This window comes from Temnothorax nylanderi, unplaced genomic scaffold (assembly GCF_030848795.1).
Source record: "Temnothorax nylanderi isolate EJ_2023f unplaced genomic scaffold, tnyl_v1.0 TNYL_tig0010_pilon, whole genome shotgun sequence".
NCBI classification, from domain to species: Eukaryota; Metazoa; Arthropoda; class Insecta; order Hymenoptera; family Formicidae; genus Temnothorax; species Temnothorax nylanderi.
This window is the reverse complement of record NW_027249072.1, coordinates 2645388-2668544: the sequence shown is the minus strand read 5'-3', so window position 1 is coordinate 2668544 and position 23157 is coordinate 2645388. Positions and strand designations below refer to the sequence as shown.

Sequence of the window (23157 nt, the reverse complement as noted above, 5' to 3'; positions counted from 1 at the left end):
CTGATTATTACCGGCATTTTAAAGACATTAAAAATGTTAATTTCTAAACGCATAAAGTGAACGTATGCAATATTTCAATATTGAACACAAGTAAACAAGTAAAAAATAAGTAATAATTATTTATACACATAATTAAGTAATAATTTTTACACATAATTAAATACAAAATAAAAGGAAATAATATATATTTTTTGAAAAAGAGAAAGAGAATAGTAATGCGTGAGTACATATATTAATCTTATTCCGAAACAGCACAAAATTTCGTTTAAATTAGCAAGAATTTAGTTTTTATGTTGATATTGTCATTTTTTTTTTTTATCGCTCGCAAAATTAATATTTAATTTAACACATTAATTTGTTTTTTATTTTGTTTCCTCAAATTTCTGAAAAATATAACCACTAAAAAGATTTCTTGTTCTTTTAATATTGTAACTATCTATTTGACATTTAAAAATTTTTAATTATTTAATCGCTAATAGAAACTGGCTTGTAAGAATTTATTGCTTTATAATACCCTTTTTCAAAATAAGAAAGATGTTTGCACTTATAAATATCATTTCGCTAATAAACTTATTTCTGTAAATATGACTTCTGAGAATGTTGTGTATGAGTGACTTGATGACGATGACTTATTTTAAGTGAATGCAAGATGCACATAACATGGCGGTAGCGCTGCGCTTATACTTACCTGCTGACCGAATACTTACGTCGATCGGCTGATGAACGCATATAAACCGCGCGTCTAAATTTAAGATTTGGACCATGCTTTGTTCGCGAATTTAATTTTACTTGGTTGATCGCTTCAGCTAACGCGCGATGACGGCATTGTTGCGACGAAAATGCAACGTCTTACTCGTTTGTCACAAATTTTAATTACATTACGAATGTTAATTCACAAAGTCTTTCTTTTAACAGTGCGTTTGGTCACACTTTTTGCGCCGGCTTTGAAGATAGAAAAGAAAAAAATTGCAAGAAGTCTCAGGTATTATAATCAAAAAGAATAGGTCTGCAATCTTTATGCCTTTTTCCTTCTCATTATGCGTTTTAATTTTTCTCAGAACGTATATTACTCGTGGCAACGATTGATACATAAAAGTGCATTCATTCAATCAGTCAATGTAGATTGAATGAATCACTCTGCAACGTTCGAATCACGTCCGAATCACGACCGTTTAATACAGATGAATGAACGCATTTGACTATTTGTACGAAAAGTAATCCACCTTGACGAATTAAAAGGGAGAGCGAGCATTCACCGCTCCTCTTTACGTTATCGTTAACAGAATGCGCTGATAATCAAATGGTCGGTCGGTCGGTCGGTCAGTTGCATACTGCGATGACTATGACCTGACATAGCCCGTGTATACGTTAAATCTCATGCGATAGCTCCTAGTATAACTCGGGGTTATCAGTTAGATTTACGTCGCGTTCATCAGTCGTACACTCGTCGTCATCGCGCTCGTGTGTCACCCATCGCGATAGTCTCAGGTGGTTCCCTGCGATGCGTCTCTTCTGCCTAATCGCTCTTCTAGGTAAGGGCTCTTCTACTCTGCGATAGCTGATTCCCGCCCGTGATTACTCTTTTGTCACTTCGCTTAATCAGAGAAAATATCGATTAAAGAAATTAGTATAGACACAAGAAGAATATCTCTCAGAATATCTTCTCTTATTAATGCATTTGCCATTTCTTGGGTGTCTGAAATATTTGTAATATGATTAGATACTTAATCTAATAATTTATCATTTTAATCATTTTTTCGAAAAATTTTTGCAACCGTTATCTAGTTTTGATAGTCATTCATAATATGTAAATGGGGAATAATTTCATATATTTTTCTCATTCTTATGTAAAAGCTCACTTCTTTTTTTCAAGACTTTTGCAAATCCGTGAGTATATATTTATTTAAATTCTCATTACTACTGTTTTATATAGTTTCTCACGAACACAGCTAGCGATATTAATTTTGTATTTTTTTATTTAAACTCTATTTTAAATTTCCAAAAATATCATTATTAAATTTTCCTATCAAAAAGCACTACTACTTGAATAAATTATATGTAGAAAAAATAATATTTATTATTTAAAAATTTATATGATAAAAGAATATTTCAAGATAAATATTTTTACTGGAAAAAGTATTTTAATCCCAAAGTTTGAGATTGTAAAACTAGTTTTTTCTCCAAATTTGATAATGATGAAACTTATGTGTTTAGAGTAATAGAGGGAAACAAAAGGATCAATTTTTAAAATTCTATCGCAATAGGTTTGTCGAAAAGAGTAATGGTGATTTATTAAGAGGTAATGCGCCAATGTAGTGCACAAAGTAATCACTTTTTAACAAGAGAAATGCACGAGAATCGTAGACGAAGGCTCATATGTCTATAATATCGAACTATATCTTAAGCATCCCTAACTATGAGCGAAACTCGTATATGCCGATATAGCCGGTCTTACGCCCTATCCCCGCAGCGGAAGCGTGCATTATGCATCATTAAAATCTGCGGGTCGTTTGAATGATTTGGCCGTTGTTGCGGCCGGTGCGCTGATCTAGAAAGCGCCGGCGTTATCCCGCCGATTGTGATCTAATTGCCGGCCGCATGGACGGCTTTCGCGGACCGATCGCTTTATTCCTCGCACCGCGTCACTTTCTTCCCGGCCGCGACGAGAATCGGATTAGGAATAAGTGCGAACAAATTCGTCGCGGGTCCCGAGCGGTCAATGAGGTCATTCTGTTTCTGTCGTGCGCGGTTCAATTACTTATTAGGCCCAATGGGACGGACACACGCTCGCGATATGGCGAACCGTTCGCGTGGCAGTGACGTGGAAATAATTATATTTTATTAACTGTTCGTGCGAACTCGTGAAATTGATATTGCGAGCACGAGGTCAGCGCCGGCTTTAGATCGCGATTATTATAGTGCTCACGTTTCTCCGCAATTTGTCTCATTTGAACGAATTTGCATGTAATGCTGAAACCGCGGCGAGCAGCCGGATTGAAACAAGTCGGAATTATTACATTGAGGCGTACTGTTAATTATGGAGATCACTAACAGGAATGTATTACCTTATTATGCGCCTATCAGTTTGTGTAAAATTAATTTCAATGGCAATCATAATTACTGTGATCGATAGTATTATTAATTGAGTAGTAATATTAATTGAAGACTAATGGCGTTAATATTGACATTAATATATTTGAGAGTTAATTTGTTTTATTTTTTCAATATAGTTGAAATTTATAATAAGTAATTATTTAAATATTAATAACATAAATAATAACCAAAATTTTTCCGAAAAAAGTCCCAGATGAAAAAAAGTTGTTCTATCTAAAGCATAAACATTATTATTTTGTGAATACTGTTTTAAAGTTAACAATTCGATGTAAAAATCATTCTCAGTTAGATATGTTTTGTTTTATTCATTTCTGTATACAAGGTTAACTCGATTAACTATTTTAATTGTTTGTTAGGATGATCTAATAACGCTTAATTGTTGCGAATTTTATTTGTGCATTGCATGTTTTTAGAGTTTTAGAGTTTTAGATTATACCATTACACTCTTAAAGCTTATTTCTAGAGAGTATAGTTATTTGTTAAAAAAGGAGTATCAATTTTAATTCAAAGAAACTAACGAGTATTATATAATTACAGGTTTACAAACATCGGAAGCATCTGACTGGGGATATTGGGGCAAAAATGTAATTATATAAGATTACGACGAAAGTTTTATACGCTGTTTACATATCCATGCAAATGTATTTATAATTCACCTATTAACGTCACACAATGCCGAAGGTGCATGAAATATTTCCTAAACTTAAGCTTTTATCTAAACAGAAATTAAGCATTATCGATATTAGGCCAGGGTCATGGAGAGAATGATATGCTTCCACATATCATTAGCTTCCTACCTTGCCAGACAGTTTTATCGGAAATTTTAACTATGCAACACAATAATTTTATCTTAATGATGATAAACCTTCAAGAATGTACGAAGAAAGTACCGATTGATAAAATCGATCAAGTGAATGAGAAGTGATTTCATGCGATTTCAATATCGATGTTTGCGGAATTTTAATCGCGATAAGCATAAAATGTGATACAATTTTCCTCATCTAGCTTATATGAAACTTACATTCAAGTCATTAGCGACCTAATAACAGCAACCTTAAATGTCAGTTAAAAGTATTTGAATACCAAAATCAAGTATGTGTATATTAGTATAACAAAACAGCTTCTAAGTAAAAATATATTATTCGATATAATGTACCGTGAGACTTGAAATACAAGTAAATTTTCTGGGGAAACTTATAACTTTATTACAATTAATATATTTATACATGTTTATTATACTAGAAGAATTTGATGCGTTTTATCTTATATGTTTTAACTACGAACATCAAATATTATTGCTCAAGTGGTATTTAAAATATAAAAATGTTTTTTTTTATATTACAATCTCTCTTCAATATACTCCTGAATATTTTATCTGTTATCCGAATATTTCATCATTTAGTATATATCTATATCTCAACATATGTGCGTAAATTAATATTACTGCGAGTTTAATCTATGTATTTTATAATTATAAATTTTTATAGATATGTCTTCTTAGTTTCTGTTACAATTTTAATTACTGCAAATAAAGTAAAGAAGGCAAGTCACACGATTTGCTCGATCAAGAGGATCCGGGAGTAGAAGGTCTTACACGATTCTCCATTAGATCAGGTCTCTTGAGAGCAATTACTTTGCATCAACCGTGACTGTCGTCGACAATCATCTTGAATATAAGGACTTTGCACTTCAGAATAGGCAAATACCGTGACGTACCTCTCGTTATAAAGTTATTTAAATAAAAGATACGAATAGACAGAAAATATATTATGAAAAATGTAATATATGAACATATGCGTATGCAGACGAAAAGTGCAAAAATAAGATCATTATCAATATACGCGAAAAACTGTACATTAGGGAATTTTATTACGGATGATATATATCTTTTTATTTCTTCCGTATATGCTGTGAGTCATCGTTGTCTTTCTGCTTCGAACAGTAATTCGATACTAACCAATCATAGCGCGTTAACGTATCAATAATGTTAACATAATTTCGGAATGTATTATCAATATACGTGAAAAACTGTACATTAGGGAATTTTATTACGGATGACATATATCTTTTTTATTTCTTCCGTATATGCTGTGAGTTATCGTTGTCTTCCTGCTTCGAACAGTAATTCGATACTAACCAATCATAGCGCGTTAACGTATCAATAATGTTGACATAATTTCGGAATGTATTATTATCATTAAAATAGCACGTTCGCACGTTCAACGCTGCTGCGTCAATGTTTTAGCGCAAAGTGTTTAGAATGAGATAACATTTAACATAGACGTGTCCGTGGCTTAGATTTTGAAGACCCATAACATTAAGAAAGTATTGATAATTATTAAATGTATCTATATGTTGCGCGGCGCGTAAGAAAGAAATGGAGACGTAATGGGACGCACTGACATTGACACTAATACCTAAAAGCGTATGCGACACTTTGTTTAATAGCCAAAGTATAACGAATAAACAAAGAAAACAACTTAAACAAGGTTTAAAATTTATAAGGAAATAAAGGCGAGAGTGTTTCGGATCGAAATCGCTAACGTTACATTCTCGTTCACCGTATTTTTACTTCTCGCGACCGAAATGACCGATTGACTTGACCACTGCCAAACGGATGATTGACAACGACAGACTGACGAGTCGCGAATGGCAAATGGCAAGTGCCATGGTGATTGTAAGAAAGTGCCAGAGACTACGGGCCCTTGGCAACAGTTAGCGGGAATGATAGACTAATATTATAGATTTTGCGAAATTGTTATGACAAAGTTTCAGATGCACCGGTTAGCGATTATCTCTCGTCTAGGTAAATATCGATCGCCGAAGAGGCTGTGCCGACGAAGTTCCTAGAATGACTCGAGTTTGCAATGATATAAACCTCGACTTTGATAAGACTGTCGCGATAAGTCTAGCGTTTTTAAGCTATGATAATGACGCTCGTAATCTCGAACACTATATATAAATTACACAGGCCCACAAAAAAGAAAAGTTGTCTGCGCCATGACTAGACCATGGTAATGTATTTTTGCCTGCTGAAACCGAATGACCTCAGTTTTGCCCCTACACGTCGGATTTTTTTCTACAGTCAAAAACAAGATGTTTTGCCCACAAAACACCTTTTTTGGCTGTAGAAAAAATCCTGACGGTAGGGGCAAAACTGAGGTCATATTCGGTTTCAGCAGGCGAAAATACATGGGAATCCATGGTCTAGTTGGCGCAGACAACTTTTCTTTTGTCTGCACCATGGTCTAGTCTGTGCACAGGCCACAAAAAAAGAAAAGTTGTCTGCACCATGGACTAGACCATGTATTCCCAGTATTTTCACCTGCTGAAACCGAATATGATCTCAGTTTTGCCCCTACACGTCAGGATTTTTTTCTACAGTCAAAAACAAGGTGTTTGCCCCCTACGAAACACCTTTTTTTGGCTGTAGAAAAAAATCCTGACGTGTAGGGGCAAAACTGAGGTCATATTCGGTTTCAGCAGGCGAAAATACATGGGAATACCATGGTCTAGTCCATGGCGCAGACAACTTTTCTTTTTTTGTGGGCCTGTGTTATTAATATACCTATGTAGATTTTTGTGACTGTGAATAATAATATAACAGCACATTTCTATTTTTTCAAGTAGCAATAAACTAACATTTTATTATTAATTTAAGAATAATTTATATCTGCTGTAGTTACATTGTATAATTGCAATCATATAAAAATTCCCATAATTATGTATGATGTCGGCAACTTATTTTGATATTATCAAACGCAGAAATACAATATCTTTAAAAAAGATACCTTTTAGAACTTTTATGGCTCTTTAAATTGTAGTTCTTTTAAAACTTATATATCAATTCGGTTTTTAATGTATTTTTTCCGTAGTAATAGCAGATACTTTATAATATAAATATTAAATTCTGTTACACTTTGTAATAAGTGAAACATACTGCCTACATGTTACTCAAGTTTGTAAATGGTTGCATAGGACCAGAAAACTGGCCGGGAATATGTACGACGGGAAAAGGCAATCACCGATTGATATTGTGACGGATGATGCCATAAGAATTGATCTCGGTGCTCTTAAAACCTATCGATACGATTTCGCGTTTCCTAGCACGCTGATTAACACTGGACATTCCGGTAAGTATAAATAGATTGTATTACGTTACTGTTCCAATCAGCGTTCTGGTTGAACATTTCTTTAAAAACTTTGTCCAATATGAGATATTGAATCAATGAGCACGAGTCCGCAATATATCCCGCAATAATACAACTATATTTCCTATGTACTTTTCAATATCTTTCAATTGAAATTTTTTCATAGTGCAAATTCAGTTTCATAGCAGTGTGCCAATCCATCTCAGTGGCAGAATTCTGTCATCGGTATATATTCTGGAACAAATGCACTTTCACTGGGGCGCAGAGCATACCGTGGACGGTTTACGTGATCCATTGGAGTTGCATTTAGTGCATTACGATAAAAAGTATGCGAATTTTAGCGTAGCGGCGCAACACGAAGGCGGAGTTGCCGTGGTCGCTGTTCTATTTGAGGTGATGATATGTTACTCGTTTTTAGTGTTTTTACTTCTTTCTACAGTGGAAATTCTTTCAAGTGTACACGGACACAACATTAATTAATGTTTCGTGTTTCGTTATCATTTTCGTATAGTTATCATTAGATGACAATCCGGATCTGGCGCCGATTGTAGAGGCGACGAGGCTGGTATCGCATTGGGTGGGGCACAGCATGGCGCGCATAAGGACCAAACTGATACCTTTATTATTCCTACCAACGGATCATACGACTTATTATCATTACGAGGGATCGTTAACTACACCCGGATGCCAGGAATCTGTACTGTGGTTTGTTATGACTGAAAAACTCAAAGTGTCGGAAGCGCAGGTAATTTGAATATAAATAATAAATGTATAGAACGTTTGTTTCTGTGAGCATTAATTTTTTTAAGATGTTACATATTAATATTTTCTTTTTACTTATAATTATTCTACTGGAATAATAAATTAATAATAATATTTAATCTGCTTGCAGATGAACGTATTCAGACACGTGGAGAGCAGCAATGGCACGCTGAAGTTTAATTACAGACCTGTTCAAAACCTCGGCAACAGGAAGGTGTACCATCGCCTAGAGGGCTATAGTAGCGCGTCCTCGAGAATTCCCAAGAACATGGTCTACATAGTTCTCAGTAATCTTCTAGTCAGACTTCTACACAAGAATTTTTAATGTGAGAACTAAGTGCCAAATCGGACTTGATGTTACAATGTCTAAAATGCGATATGATAACTATGTGATATACATAATTTATTGCACTATTTTGGAGAACGAGATGTGCATTTATTATGATTAATATACTACACGATCGTATAACTGCATTATTTGGAAAGCAATGTTTTTCACAAAAACATTGAGAGCTGTGAGATCATAATTAATTAATATTAATATATGAAAAGAGATAAAGGTTACAAATCGCGAAGAATCTCCTTCTTATATATGTATAATTTGCTTCAAAATTCTGTGAAGATATACTAGATTCAAATTTTCCATGTTGTTAAATTTTTAAGTATTAATTCGTGTATAAAGAATTCTTTTTGTACAATCTAGGTGATGTAACAAATATAGCAGTATATTGCTATTTAATATTACCTAATATATTTGTAACATGCCTAATTGATATTAATAATTAAAAATTATCGATTTGCGAGCATATGCTAAAACCAAACGCAAAATGAGAGCGCATTTTTATAAAAGATATGTTCACATTTGTATGTATATGAAATATAAATTATATATGTTAAATTTAATTGTATATATAATTATATATTATGCCGACTTATGTAATTTTATCTATAATAATAATGACAGATTTACATATAGCCAAAAATGAAATGGATCTAAAATCATCTTGATAATTAAGTTTTAAATTCTGCTTTATTTTATATTTTTTTTACAAAATCTTACAAATTAGCTCTAAATTAATTAAAAATTAGAAAATTATATTCTTATATTTCATAACTAAAATTATTCTAGTTTGATTTATTTCTTACTGATAATAAAGATATCCAAAAATTGGAGAAGATAATATGAAAAAAATAATTAATATATGAAAAAGATAAATTTAATTAAGAGATACCTTTAATTAAAAACAAATTATTAGGATCACGAAATTCTTATTCTTAACACGTTTCTAAAATTCTTCTATTAAAATAATAAAACTTACCGTAAAAATAATCAGTCAGCATTCAATAAAAATGTATACATTAATTATACCGTGGAAAAAATAGCCTCAAATCACTTTAATATTCGTAGTTCGTTTACCGTCTAAATTTACATTAGGAATTTCGTTACCGTAATTATGACGTCAACGGTAATTGTGAACCTTATTCTCTCAAAAATAACGTCGGACGTTATCTGAATAGCGTTACGGTGAACGATGTGCAGTTTCGCTTTTCAACTGATAATGTGAATTTATACGGTGAACGTATCTATATAGTTCAGATACGTTATCATATCTGAGAAAGACGATATTGCAAAAACTTCCTATTGGATGATAGTGTCAGATAGTACTAATAATAATTTCTGCGACGTCTCTGGTTTCCAGCAGTTCTACAATGTTCGACCGAACATAAGATAATTGCCGCGACAATGTAGGGATTAATACGACGGACTTAATAATCATTTATGCTCTTGATAAACAGAATAAAAAAAAATACAGGGCTACATTCAACGAACTGTCGCTCAATGTATAGTGAGCTCTCTATGTTTCTATTATTATAATGCAAAACCTCACGAAATTATTATCTTTGTCAGAGACGTGGTTTGACAACACTTAATATTCGATATATCTACACGTCAATGATCACAGGGCAAGCAGAAATAACAGAGAAATGGAATGAAGGGAACGAACTGTCACCCTTCGCCGTTCGACTGATCACAATGCATCAGTAACAGACAGGGAGGAATAAAGGGAATGACAAATTCCTTGACATAGAATTAAGTATAATTGTGGAATACTAAAGGGAAATTCACTCATTTTCACTTATGAAGAGAGAAGCGACAGCGGCACGCGAGACAGATATTATTGGAAAAGAGAACGCGAACAATTGAAGTTTTAATTCTTACACGCTGCGTTTCACCACGACATTTCCGATATTTACAATACACGCGAGTACGCGGCACAAACGAAATGGATTTCAGAAATGCGAATCTTTTCAACAGTCGAGTGAACGTGCTCTCGGGGAATTTATTACCGGTAGCAGCCGATAATTCGCGATTTTCAGTGATCTGTCGCGCTCACAGCGTCGTCGTATGGTTAATAGAATTGGTTCATACGATTGCGTTCGTCTTCGGGCTTTTCCTAGCACCGGAAGGGAAGAGTCTGAAGGACGGCACCGTCTGCGCCGTGGTCACTTTGGAGGCGTCTTTTATGCTTACGCGTCTTTACTCGCGCAAAAAGCTGATGGAGGAATTCGTACGGAAGATGAACGGTAACTTGCAAAATGCGGATGAGATTATGACGGATATCGTAAAGTCGGCCATAAAACCCATAGTAAAGCCGTTTCTGATATACGGAGTGACTAGCGCGATATCCATCACGATATGGACCGCACAGCCGGTTGCATTGGTCTTCGAGAAGTCTACCTTTTTCTATGGAGATTACAATTTGCCAGCCGCTTTCAGCGCCGAGCCGTTCTCCAGCCGCGTTCTGATTCCCTCGACCATTTTTATGACAATTGGCAGCGTTTATCTGTTTCTTAAGAAATTCGGCGTGGATGTGTACATGATGCACTTGGTATTGATGTTAACGGCCCAGTATCGATACACGGCGGAAAAGCTCATGATACTGTTTCGGGATCTGCAAAACTATCACGCTGAATCTCAAAAGGAACCGTATCGTCCTATGGAAGATCGATGGATGGAAAGAGAATTAAAAGAATTATGTCAGCACCAAAATACCGTTTTAAAGTAAGTCCATAATAATGTGATCAGCTGATCACTAAAGTAAATAAGCGTTGAATAATGGAGTGAAATGCGTTTGAATCGAGCTATTAGAATTTTTCTTTGGGCTTTTAATTAGATGACAACACTTTTGAGTCAGTGATGACGTAAGGAAAATAAAAATCTTTAAATCTTCTTACTTCTTACAGACCTTCTTAATTTTAATGTTTAAGAAAATATTAAAGCTTTTATTGGCTGCGTGGCTTTTTTACAATATTTTATACACTCTGTCTTTTCTTACAGCATGTCATTTATATTAAAAAAACTTCTGTCAGTAAACTTCAGCTTACTCTATATCAACAACGTGTTTCGTTCTGTTTTATAGGTATCTTACTAAGCTCAGTGAGTAATAATAACTGATATATATAACTGATTATATAATTATAAACCATTATTCTATAAAAAAATTTACCTTATAAGTATAACTATTAATATAGATTAATAATTTATCATACGTGCTTGCCCATCAAATGACTTGTTTTTTAAAATTAATGGATATTTAATGAGTATCAAAGTATAATTTTTTAAAAATTACTTTTGCATAATATGTTATATGAATTAGATTTTTATTTAATTTAAAATTTAAATTGAAAACTTTTTCAATTATAAAAGTTAAAATGTGTGACCTTTGCTTCTAAATACATTTATTCTTTATTTGAAATATCGCTATATGCACTTTCAGGTACCATCAATGACTTTTGCAGAAGGAATTTCGGTCGTCTCATTTACTATCGGTTCGCTAACACAATTCTTTTTGTTGTGTTCTTCTATTCAAACATTATCAGACGCAGTAAGATTTATCACTTTACATTACGTAAATTACTTTTATTTTGTAAGCAATATTACTGATATTGAAGAAGATACTAATAATTTTTTTGAAATTTATGTGCGTCCTAATCACAGATTATACGGTTTTTAATCATTACAATTATGTTCAACTATAATTATGTAAATAATAAAAATAATTATGAAGTATATACGTCAGTGACAGGTGTAAATATATGTAATTTATAACTACAATCTATGACATTCTATATTTTTGTGCTAATTATAGAGTACTGAAATAACGGATAAAGCATTTAATGAAGGCTGGTATCAATTTGGACCACCAATAAAACGTACATTTATATTACTGATAATGGCTAACAACCTGGAATGCAGAATTGCAGCAATTGGAAAGTTTAACCTGTCACTGCCTTCATTCATGACGGTAAAATTTATATCTCTATTTCTTACATACGTCTTGAAAGTATTTTAAGCCTCTTACATCGTTTTTTCTAATGGTGTTTTAGATTATAAATCAATCATATTCAATTGCTCTCCTGTTCTTAAGAGCGACATAAAAAAAACGTTTTTTTCACACATGTTTAAATTCGGTAGATATTAAAATAAAGGATGGTTACTTGAAACAAAAACAATTAAGACAAATATTGTTTTAAAAATACGTAGATGAATTTGTGTTTAGCATAACATTTTGAAGATTACAGTTATAATAATATAATGATGAGCAGCAATGTATGGAAATCATTATATTGCTAAAAAATTTAATAATTGTTTCCTATCACTTTCCTACTTATTTCCCAAGTAGAAAATAAAGAAATAACTAAATTTAAAGATTTAATTTGTTATATTTATAATATTTGTAACACTTACTTCAGCAAAGAAAATATCAGCACATATAATTCAAGTATCAGATTGTATTGAAAAAAATAAATGTCTTTATATATTAATTTACGTCTAATTTTTCGGAAAAATCTGTGCACGACGAAAGAAACATACTTGTTACAGTAATATTGCCAACAATATTAATCCTTGTCATCTATTAATCATTCTTTTTCTATTAATTGATATTCTTATCAACGACTTACTTTATACTTATTGGTCCGTAAATCGGCGAGCTTAGAAACATTTCGTACATTCGATGTTAATTTAAGTCATTAGATTAGTCATCGAAATATTCTTTTCGACGGCTGTTGGGATAATGCTGCAAAACCTTCCGTATTTCTGGAATGAACAGAGTGCTATAAGATAATTGCTATCTCATATCGAGAGTGAACTACGTTCATAGTCACAGTTTCGTGATATCTAAATAAAGATCTTCTGTTATATTTAAAGATTATATATTATTAAGATAATTATTTATAAACTCTTTTCTACTTTTCGGAAAAAGGATATAAGAAAGGATATAAGAAATTATTTTTTAGTCAATACTTATATATAGGCTTGTAATACGATTTTGGTTATAATTAATCTGATGTATGTATCATTGACCGTGCAATGATCATAGGGCATATGTCAGTAATTTTGAAAGAATTGTCTATCACATTGTCTATCACATGCATATCATAATTATGCGAACCACAAAGAAATAGAAATTTAAGAAAAATAATAAATTATTCTAATTAATAGTCGTCTGCAAGTATATAACTTTCAAATTGCAACAGATTCTTATACATTTTTCTGAACAAATAAAAACATATACGTTGATGAAAACATCAAACAGAAGTAGATTTAAAGATATAGTCAGTAGGTAAATGCTTTTTGCACGGTTAATATCAAAAGAGAGTACTTAATTCAATACATCAATATTTACTTTAGTTAATCGATTAAACGTTTTAATCGTACAAGTCGACGATTTATGAGCATATGTTAAAAACAAACGTAATATAAAATAGAGAATTTTTATAAAACATGCGTTCCTATTAGTATTTACATAGAAATATAAATCACGTTAAAATTAATTGTATGACAATATATATATTATGCTGATTTATGTAGCTTTATCTAATAATAGCTAGATTTTCAGCCAAACATGAAATGGATCTAGATGATCGTGGTGATTAAGTTTCAAATTCTGCTTTATTTTACATTACCTTTTTACAAAATGTTTTAGTTTAGGTAGATATAAAATATAAAAATATACTTTCAGTTTATTGCTTCTCTATTGTGATATGTTCTTTCTTTCTGATATTAAAGTCGTCCAAAACATTAATATTAATGTAAAAGAAATAAATTAAATTAAAATTAAATTATTAGGATCACAAAATTTTTATTTTTAAGACCGTTTCTGAGAAATTTTTTTATTAAAACAAAACTTACCGTAAAGATCGGTCAGAATTTAATGAAAATGTATTAAATGTACCGTGAATAAAGTGGCCTCCATGCAACCACTTAATATTCGTAGTTCGTTCGTTGTCCTTCTTATACATTGTAGATCACACTATATACGCCGATCAACGATAGTATCAGACGAGCATTGTATACTATCAAGTTCTGCGACGTCTCTCGGTTCCAGTGATCCTGCAATGTTTGACGGAACATAAGATAATTGTCGTGACAACGTAGGGATACATACGAGGAACTTTAATCATTTATGCTCCTGATAAACAGAATCAAAAGTACAGAGCTACATTCGACGAACTATCGCTCAGTGTATAGTGATATTTATAAGCTTCTCTATGTTTTCATTATAATAAGATGCAAAACTTTATAAAATCATTATTTTTGTCAGACACATAAAGCGACGATATTCAATATCCGACATATCTACACAGTGATGACAGAGCAAAACATAAAAATGAAATGGAGGGAGGGAGAAAGAGAGAGAGAGAGAAAGAAAGAGACATGTCCCCCTTTGCCATATGACTGCTCATAATGTGATAATAACAGACAAGAAGACATAAAGAGAATACTAAAGTCCTTAATACATATAAAATCAAGTATAATTTTGGTATACTACAGGAAAAGTCACTTCATTTACAAAGGAAGAAGCAAACAAATATGATTGCTCAAAATGTATTAGTAACAGACAGGAAGAAACGAAATAAATGACAAATTTCTTAAGATAGAATTAAGTATAATTTATAGAATACTGAAGGAAAAGTCAGTCATTTTCATTCACAAAGGAATAAACAGCACGTGAAACAGATATCACTAGTAGTGAGAGAGCACAAACAATTGAAGTTTCAATTGTTATACACAGTACGTTTATCAAGATATTTCCGATTTTCCATACACGAATATACGACACGAAGAGAATGGATTTTAAAAATGCGAATTTTTTAAACAGTCAAGTGAACGTGCTCTCGGGGAATCTGTTACCAATAACCGACAATTCGCGGTTTTCAGTAATTAATCGTGTTTACAGCATCACCACATGGTTAATAGAATTGACCTACACGATCGCATTGATCTTCGGAATTATCCTGTCACCGTTGGAGAAGGGTCTGAAGGACGGCCTTCTCAGCGTCGTGGTGATCGCGGAGATGTCTTTCATGCTTATGCGTCTTCATTCGCGCAAAATGCTGATGGTGGAGATGATTCAGAAGATGAACGTTATCCTGCGAAGCGCGGATGAGATTATGAAGGATATCGTAAAATCGGCAATAAAGCCTATAATATTGCCGTTCGTAATATACGGAATAACCAACGTGATATCTGTCGCGATATGGCACATGCAACCGATTATGCTGGTCTTTGAGAGGTCCACTTTCTTCTATGTAGATTATAATATGCCAGCCGCTTTCAGCACCGAGCCGTTCTCCAGCCGCGTTTTGATTCCCTCGACCATTATTATGTCGATCGGCGGCGTTTATCTGTTTATTAAGAAATTCGGCGTGGATGTGTACATGATGCATTTGGTATTGATGTTAACGGCGCAATACAGATACACGGCGGCAAAGCTCACTATGTTATTTCGGAATCTACAGAATAGTCACGACGAATCTCAAAAAAGGCATCGGTCTATGATAAATCGATGGACGGAAAATGAACTAAGAAAATTGTGTCACCATCAGAATACTGTTTTAATGTAAGTTATAATAATGTGAATATTGCAATGGATATTGAATAATAGGGGAGACATGCGTTTGAATTATCGAGGTACTGGATTTCTTCTTTGGCTTTTAATTACGTGACTACACTTTTGAGTCACTGATAACATCAAAAAAATAAAATTTTTCAAATTTTCTTATCTCTTAACTTCAAATATTCTTAACTTTAACGTTTAATAGAGTATTAAAAGTTTTTATTACTCTATGTGGCTACATTTTATAATATTTTATACACGTTATGCTTTCTTTCAGAATGTCATGTATATTAAAGAAACTTCTATCTGTCAACTTCAGCGTACTCTATGTCAATAACGTGTTACGCTTCTGTTTTTTAGGTATCTTTCTGACCACAGTAAGTAATAATAACTAACGCTTTTACAACTATTATTAATTATTCTTAAAGATAAATTTATTGTAGTAATAACTCTATATATTAATTTAACATTTATCGCACAGTTTATCAACTATTTAACTTACTTTAAAACGTTGATGGATATTTAATGAGTGTAAAAGTAAAATTTTTTTTATTTATTTTTACATATGTTATATAAATTATATTGTTATTTAATTTTCAATTTAAATTAAATGATTTTTTTAATTAGAAAAATTGAAATGTGACCTTTGTTTCTAAACATTTTCTTTATTTGAAATTTTATTGTAAGTGTACTTTTAGGTACCATCAATGTCTTTTGCAGAAGGAATTTCAGTCATCTTATTTGCTGTTGGTTCACTTACACAGTTCTTTTTGTTGTGTTCTTCTGTTCAAACATTATTAGATGCAGTAAGATTTATTTCATTACATACTTTTATTTTATAACCAATATTATGGATATTGAAGAAGACATTGTTAATTTCTTAAATTTAATATGTACCATTTCAATCACAGACCTTACGGTCATATTTAATCATGAAATATATAAAAATATGATCCACCCGTAAAAAGAAAAGTCGAATTGTACAAATTCGTTTAGAACTATAATTATATAAATAATAAAAAGAATTATTAATAATAATAATTATTATTATTAATTACGTCTATGCGACAGGTGTAAATAAGAAATATGTAATTTAAAACTGCGATCTATTACATTCTATTTTTGTGCTAATTATAGAGTACCGAAATAACAGATAAAGCATTTGATGAAGGCTGGTATCAGTTAGAACCGTCAATGAAACGTATATTTATATTATTGATAATGGCTAACAACCTGGAATGCAGAATTGCAGCAATTGGAAAGTTTAACCTGTCACTGCCTTCATTCATGACGGTAAAATTTATATCTCTATTTCTTACATACGTCTTGAAAGTGTTATAAGCTTCTTATATCGTATTTTCTAATGGTGTTTTAGATCATAAACCAATCGTATTCAATCGCCCTCCTGTTCTTAAGAGCGACATAAAAAAAATTGTATTTCTCACACATGTTTAAATTCGGTAGATATAAGATAAAGAATGGTTACTTGAGACAAAAAGAATTAAGATAAATTTTTTAAAAAACATGTGTTATAGATAAATTTTTGTTTTGCATAATAATTTGAAGATTATAGTTATAATAATATAATGAGTTACAATGTAGAGAAAGCGTTAAATATTACTAAAAGATTTAATCCTTGTCTATCACTCTCTTATTTCTTATTATTTCCCGAATAAAAAATAAAGGAATAACCAAATTTAATGATTTAATTTGTTATATTTATAATATCTCTACTCATTGTCTGATCAATAGTAGCACTACTTATTGTCTGTGAAGATAATGTCAGCACATATAACGCAAGTTTGTGATTCTACAGAAAAAAATATATGTCCTTATATACCAATTTACGTCTCCAATTTTTCCGGAAAATCGGTCAACGACGAAAGAAACTTACTTGTCACTGTAATTTTGTCAACATTATATTTATCTTCGTCTTCTATTAATCTATTTTTTTTATTAATCATTATTTTCTTAAATTCTTGTCAACGATTTACTTTACTTGTTGGTCCTTAAACGAGCTTAAAGACATTTAGTACGTTCGATGTCATTTAGTCATTAGATTAGTCGTCGAAATATCCTCTTCAACGACACGTACTTGGAATAATACTGTAAAACCTTCCGTATTTCTGGAACGAACAGGGAGAAGGTGCTATAAGATAACTGCTATTTTATACCGTGAGTGGAATTACATGGGGCCATGTATATATAGTCGTATTTTCAAGGTAAATTAAGATCTCTCACTCGTATATTATTACGATAATTAATTAGATAAATTTATCTATTTTTCTGAAAAACATATAAAATATTTTTTAATCATATACTTATATTACATACTTTAAGTATAATCTTACGATAATCATGCAGTTGATTTGTACAACGCTATATGTATATTCCAACACTTTTTACACTTATTTTGCTCACCGCAAACAAAGCCATAGTTTACTGTCGACTGAGACGCTCGTCGATAGCACTATGATTCCCTTGCGGTCTGCGACAGACATCGTTCCATAAGATAATTATCACTTTATACCACAGTGCACAGGGGCAATTGCAAGAACATTAGCGATTATATTTGCTTTGCGATAAACGTACCGAAAAAGTTCTTCATTGAATTTATCGTCGTTTAGTACGACATTCAATTATACGATACACTTGTACAATGATCACAGGATAAAAATAATTACAATGAAATGAATGTATACTGTCACTGTTTGCCGTATGACTGTATACAATGACGTATTAATACAAGCTGGAGAAATAAAGCATCAAAGGGAATAGCGAATTATTGAAAACAGCCGAGCGCTGATCAACATTTTTGAAATACGAATAGGATATAGGATAGATATCATATACCTCTGTAAAGAAAGAAACATTTTCACAGTGACAGAACATAAAACAAGAGTTAATGTAATCTCGAGCAATCGAATATTATAATTTTGAGGCTAAATTTGTCAAAATAAGTTTTATTTATTGTGAGCGAATGACATGAAGAAAATGGACTTCCAAAACGTAAACCCTCTAAATGTTCGATTAAATATAATCTCAGGCAATTTGTTACCGATGACTAGCGACGATTCGCCGTTTCCTGTAGCGTGGAGAATATACAACATTGTTATATGGCTAATTCAACTGATTCAAACCAGCGCGACGATCTGCGGATTTGTGTCAGTGGCAAATCGTGAGACTCTGCAGGATGGTGGAACGATCAGCATCGTGGTGAGCGTTGAAGTATTCATTTTGCTCACGCGTATGTACGTCCACAGAAATCTAGCGAGTCAATTAATCCAAAAGCTGAATAGCATTCTGGACTCTGAGGACGAGAATATGAAGAACATTGTGCGTTCAACCCTGAAACCATTGGAGATTCCGCTCGAATTTTACTGCATAGCTGGGACTGGATCTGTAATACTATGGTGCAGTACACCACTCGCGCTGATCTTTAAGAAGAAATATTTCCTCTACGAAGATTTTGGAATGACGGCAGCCTTCTCGAAGCAGCCGTTTTCGACAAGAGTTTTTGTGCTGGGCAACCTTATTGAAACCATTGCTAGCGCTTACATATTTCTAAAGAAAGTTGCCATGGATGTCTATATTATAAATCTCGTATTACTGTTGACAGCGCAGTATCGCTACGTCGCGGTGGAGCTCGCAAAAATACTTCGCAATGATGCTTCAGAAAATGAGAACTATGAATCCCAAAAAGAATATTATTCTATAAATTTATTGGCGGAGAAAAAGATGAAGGCGTTATGTCGACATCATAATACTATAATTCTGTAAGTAATTGAGCGTTCGCTAACTTTATAATTAATGTTATTTATTTGCTAACTGATTTATTTGCTAAATATTCTGAATTATTACGTACTTCTAAATTTATTAGGTAATACAAAATTAATCCTTTTTTAGTTTTAAATCAATTACTCAATATCTAACAGATACACATTGTTTTTTTTTTTTAGCACGACGTTGATGTTAAAGAAATTTTTATCCTGGAATATGAGTTTGATATACTTAAATAATATTTTTCTTTTCTGTTTTGTCGATATCCTCTTCATAAACGCAGTAAGTAAAAACTGGCACATAACATCTAATTATCCTAAAAATACTTTCTGGACGACCGAAAACAAAAAATTAATTAAATTGAATTATCATGTACTTCTCTTAATTATGATATGTTATAAGTATGGGTCGCATATTTAGGTGGTATCGGGGGCTTTCCTCGAAGGATCTTTACTCATTGTATATATGTGTGGTGGATTAATACAACTTTATATTCTGTGCTTCTGCGTTCATGAATTATTAGACGCGGTAAATTTTATTGCAATATAATTTTATCCTTTCTTCCTTCCAGTTAATTAAACAATTAAAAAAATTTTTAATTGGAGTGTAAAGAAATTTTTGTATCTTTAAAATTAAATAACTATACAAAAAATAATCGATTTTTAATTCTAAGAGAAACTGAACACAAAATACTATCGGCAGTAAATATTACGTGTAAGCATATAATATGTGTGTTGTTAGTGATTACTTTTAATCTTTTAAATATTATCATTTTCTGTAAAATTTAGAGTAAAGAAGTGACAGATAGAGCATTCCATGAGAAATGGTATCAATTTGGGCCATCGTTAAAACATATATTCAGGATGATTATAATAGCCAATAATTTAAACAGTAAACTTTCGATTTCTGAAAAGTTTAGTCTGTCTCTCCCTTCATTTTTAGCGGTAAGATTACTAATATCGCTATTCAATATTATTATCTGTATTAAATGTATGTCATAATATCGACATCACAAATTATTTTTTACAAATTTTGAGCAATTATTCAGATACTCTGAGCTTTAGATACTAATGAGCTATTTAAGCATACATTTAAATAAATTTTTCTTAATTCCTAAATGTTGTTTTAGATTTTAAATCAATCATATTCGATTGCTCTTTTGCTTTTCAAAGTGAAATAAAAAATAACGAGAATATTTATTCTGTCTTGAACGTTGCATCTGGTCTTTTATGCATTTTTATTTGGTAATGAAATTTAATTATACGAGCAATCAGTATTGTAAAAATTGGTGCTGCTTGTTTCAGGACAGACCTTACGAATTAAGAATTAAAAATGAATATTACTAATAAATAGAATAAGTGTTTATATTATCTAAATGGCACTAACAAAAAATAAAAATTTCCATTGTTAGCGTATAATATGCATGTTGAAAGTTTATATAATTTTTTCTCGGCTTTTTAATAGAACTGAACTATATTATATTTTATGTATTTGTACCTTTATTTTACTTATTGTAGTATTATTAATAAAGTGCAATAGAATTTTCTATTAATAATAGAAAATCTCGAATCACTTTAAGCGCAATATATAAAAATGTAGCTGTTGGTTTCATAGAACACTATTAGCACATCCTAATTAGCTTATTGTAAACCAAACTACAGTTTTTTATCTATTCTAAAAAATGCGTTAAATATAGCATTAGCACTGCAACCGCTTCGCTATTCGCAGCTTTGCGACATACGTTTGCACGCAAGTAATACATAGTACCATAAGGTAATCATTACTTTTCAAAGTGCATGTGTAGCTGCCGGAAAACGGTGATCCTACCTAATTCTGTAATAAATGAAATAAGAAATAGTCCGACATTTATACCATCTTTCTTAGTAGCATAACTTATCAACTCTAATATTTCTTTTCAATAAGACACAGAATCGCTCTGAACAGTTATCCAGAGATACACATTGTTGACAATATCCAAGTTTTAATATGCCTACACAATAATCACAAAAGAAAAATTAATAATTACATACTGAAGGGACAGCATATCACCACTTTATGGCATATACAACATATATTAATAAAACTGGATAATAGAGCGGTTTTATGGAAATAGTAAAGTTCTGAAAGGAGACAGTTGTCGACCAGTAATTTTGAAATGCTATGCTAGTAAAAAACTCATTTCTATCCGTAGAGGAAAGAAACCGAAAGGTAAGACAAGAATTAGATTCAAGCAATCGATTTTTGCAGATTGCGATTGCTAAAATAATTTCGATTTGCCACAAGAGAGCAATATATCAGGAACATGAATTTTCAAAATGTAAATCCACTAAATAATCAAGCGGACAATCTATTACCGATGTCGTCTGATAATTCACAATTTTCAGTTTTTTTCACAATTTTGTTTTTTATTAATATACTATTTTGTTTAGCGAAAGAGAGCTTTATTATATAGTGTTTTAAAAAAGTCTCGACAAGAGCTACAAGAATATGCAATAAAAAATAGGGAGTCCAGTTTAAAAAATTCAAAGTGACTCTGATTTGATCTTAACGACTTCACCTAAGGTAAAATTGATACAGTCAGTAAATAGATCTTTTTAAACCCTACAACTTTTGTCTGAAACATTTCTTCCGAAAACGTCATCTTTCCGAGATAATCCAGTGTCCCGACCTTCTTGTTACACCCTGTATATATAACGTACTGTACTTAATATTAATTGCATTAATTTTTATTATTAAAAATTTAATAATTTAATAATTTAATATCGACTGTGACAATAAGACCACGCTGTGCACACACCGCAAACTGTCCACCATAACGATAACTGGCGATAAGCGCGAAGACGCGAGAACGCTCCGCGACCCGCGACCGCGAACGTTGCCGCGACACGGCTACCGCGCGCCAGTACTTTCTCGTAATAAAAAAATCGTTACGCGTTAATATATAAGGTGCGTATTATATTTACCTTAGCTCTAACACATGAGTATATTAAGCTTGACATTTAATGAACAATGCCTCAGAGAATCCTTAATCCTTATATATTATATTCATTGGAATATTGTAAGGATCCCGAGGCATTATTTATCAGATGTCAAGTTAATACTCACGTATTAAAGCTAAGATAAATATAATACGCATCTAATAGTAGCTCGCCTCTTATCATCGCCTCAGATCATACATCGATTATATTCGATTCTGTTTTTAAAAGTGAAATAACCAATAATCGCGTTGCTTACGTTTCAAATTTGACAATTACAAGATAAAATGATTATAAAAGACAAAGAAAATTACGATTATTTAAAAACAAAGCATGAACAAATCTACTCTGGATAATATTTCAAAATATGGTCACAAAATATATTTAGACGCATTTTGAAATTGATAACGTTACTAACAATAAGTTTCGCCTGTTTTTTTAAATTGTCTTTCTCTTTCTTTTACTTTTAAA

General features: G+C 32.0%; 3 protein-coding genes and 1 pseudogene across 3 annotated transcripts; all 4 read left to right on the top strand.

Moving 5' to 3' along the window:
- The first annotated feature begins 1419 nt into the window (after window positions 1-1419).
- Window positions 1420-8930, top strand: LOC139767602 (carbonic anhydrase-like). The gene is made up of 6 exons (XM_071697046.1): window positions 1420-1532; window positions 3652-3698; window positions 7093-7247; window positions 7432-7658; window positions 7777-8010; window positions 8158-8930. Coding segments are annotated over exons 2-6 (813 nt in total). The 5' UTR covers window positions 1420-1532; window positions 3652-3696; the 3' UTR covers window positions 8353-8930.
- A 465-nt stretch (window positions 8931-9395) lies between these two features.
- LOC139767601 (uncharacterized) lies at window positions 9396-13168 on the top strand (annotated as a pseudogene).
- Window positions 13169-15051: 1883 nt separating this feature from the next.
- On the top strand, window positions 15052-17571 carry LOC139787501 (uncharacterized). Its single transcript, XM_071726601.1, has 5 exons — window positions 15052-15934; window positions 16209-16308; window positions 16630-16737; window positions 17069-17224; window positions 17307-17571. The coding sequence occupies exons 1-5, from the start codon at window positions 15162-15164 to the stop codon at window positions 17355-17357; spliced, it is 1188 nt and encodes a 395-aa protein (XP_071582702.1). The 5' UTR covers window positions 15052-15161; the 3' UTR covers window positions 17358-17571.
- A 782-nt stretch (window positions 17572-18353) lies between these two features.
- LOC139767600 (uncharacterized) lies at window positions 18354-21568 on the top strand. Its single transcript, XM_071697044.1, has 4 exons — window positions 18354-19707; window positions 19891-19993; window positions 20132-20239; window positions 20500-21568. The coding sequence occupies exons 1-4, from the start codon at window positions 18917-18919 to the stop codon at window positions 20710-20712; spliced, it is 1215 nt and encodes a 404-aa protein (XP_071553145.1). The 5' UTR covers window positions 18354-18916; the 3' UTR covers window positions 20713-21568.
- The last annotated feature ends 1589 nt before the right edge of the window (window positions 21569-23157 follow it).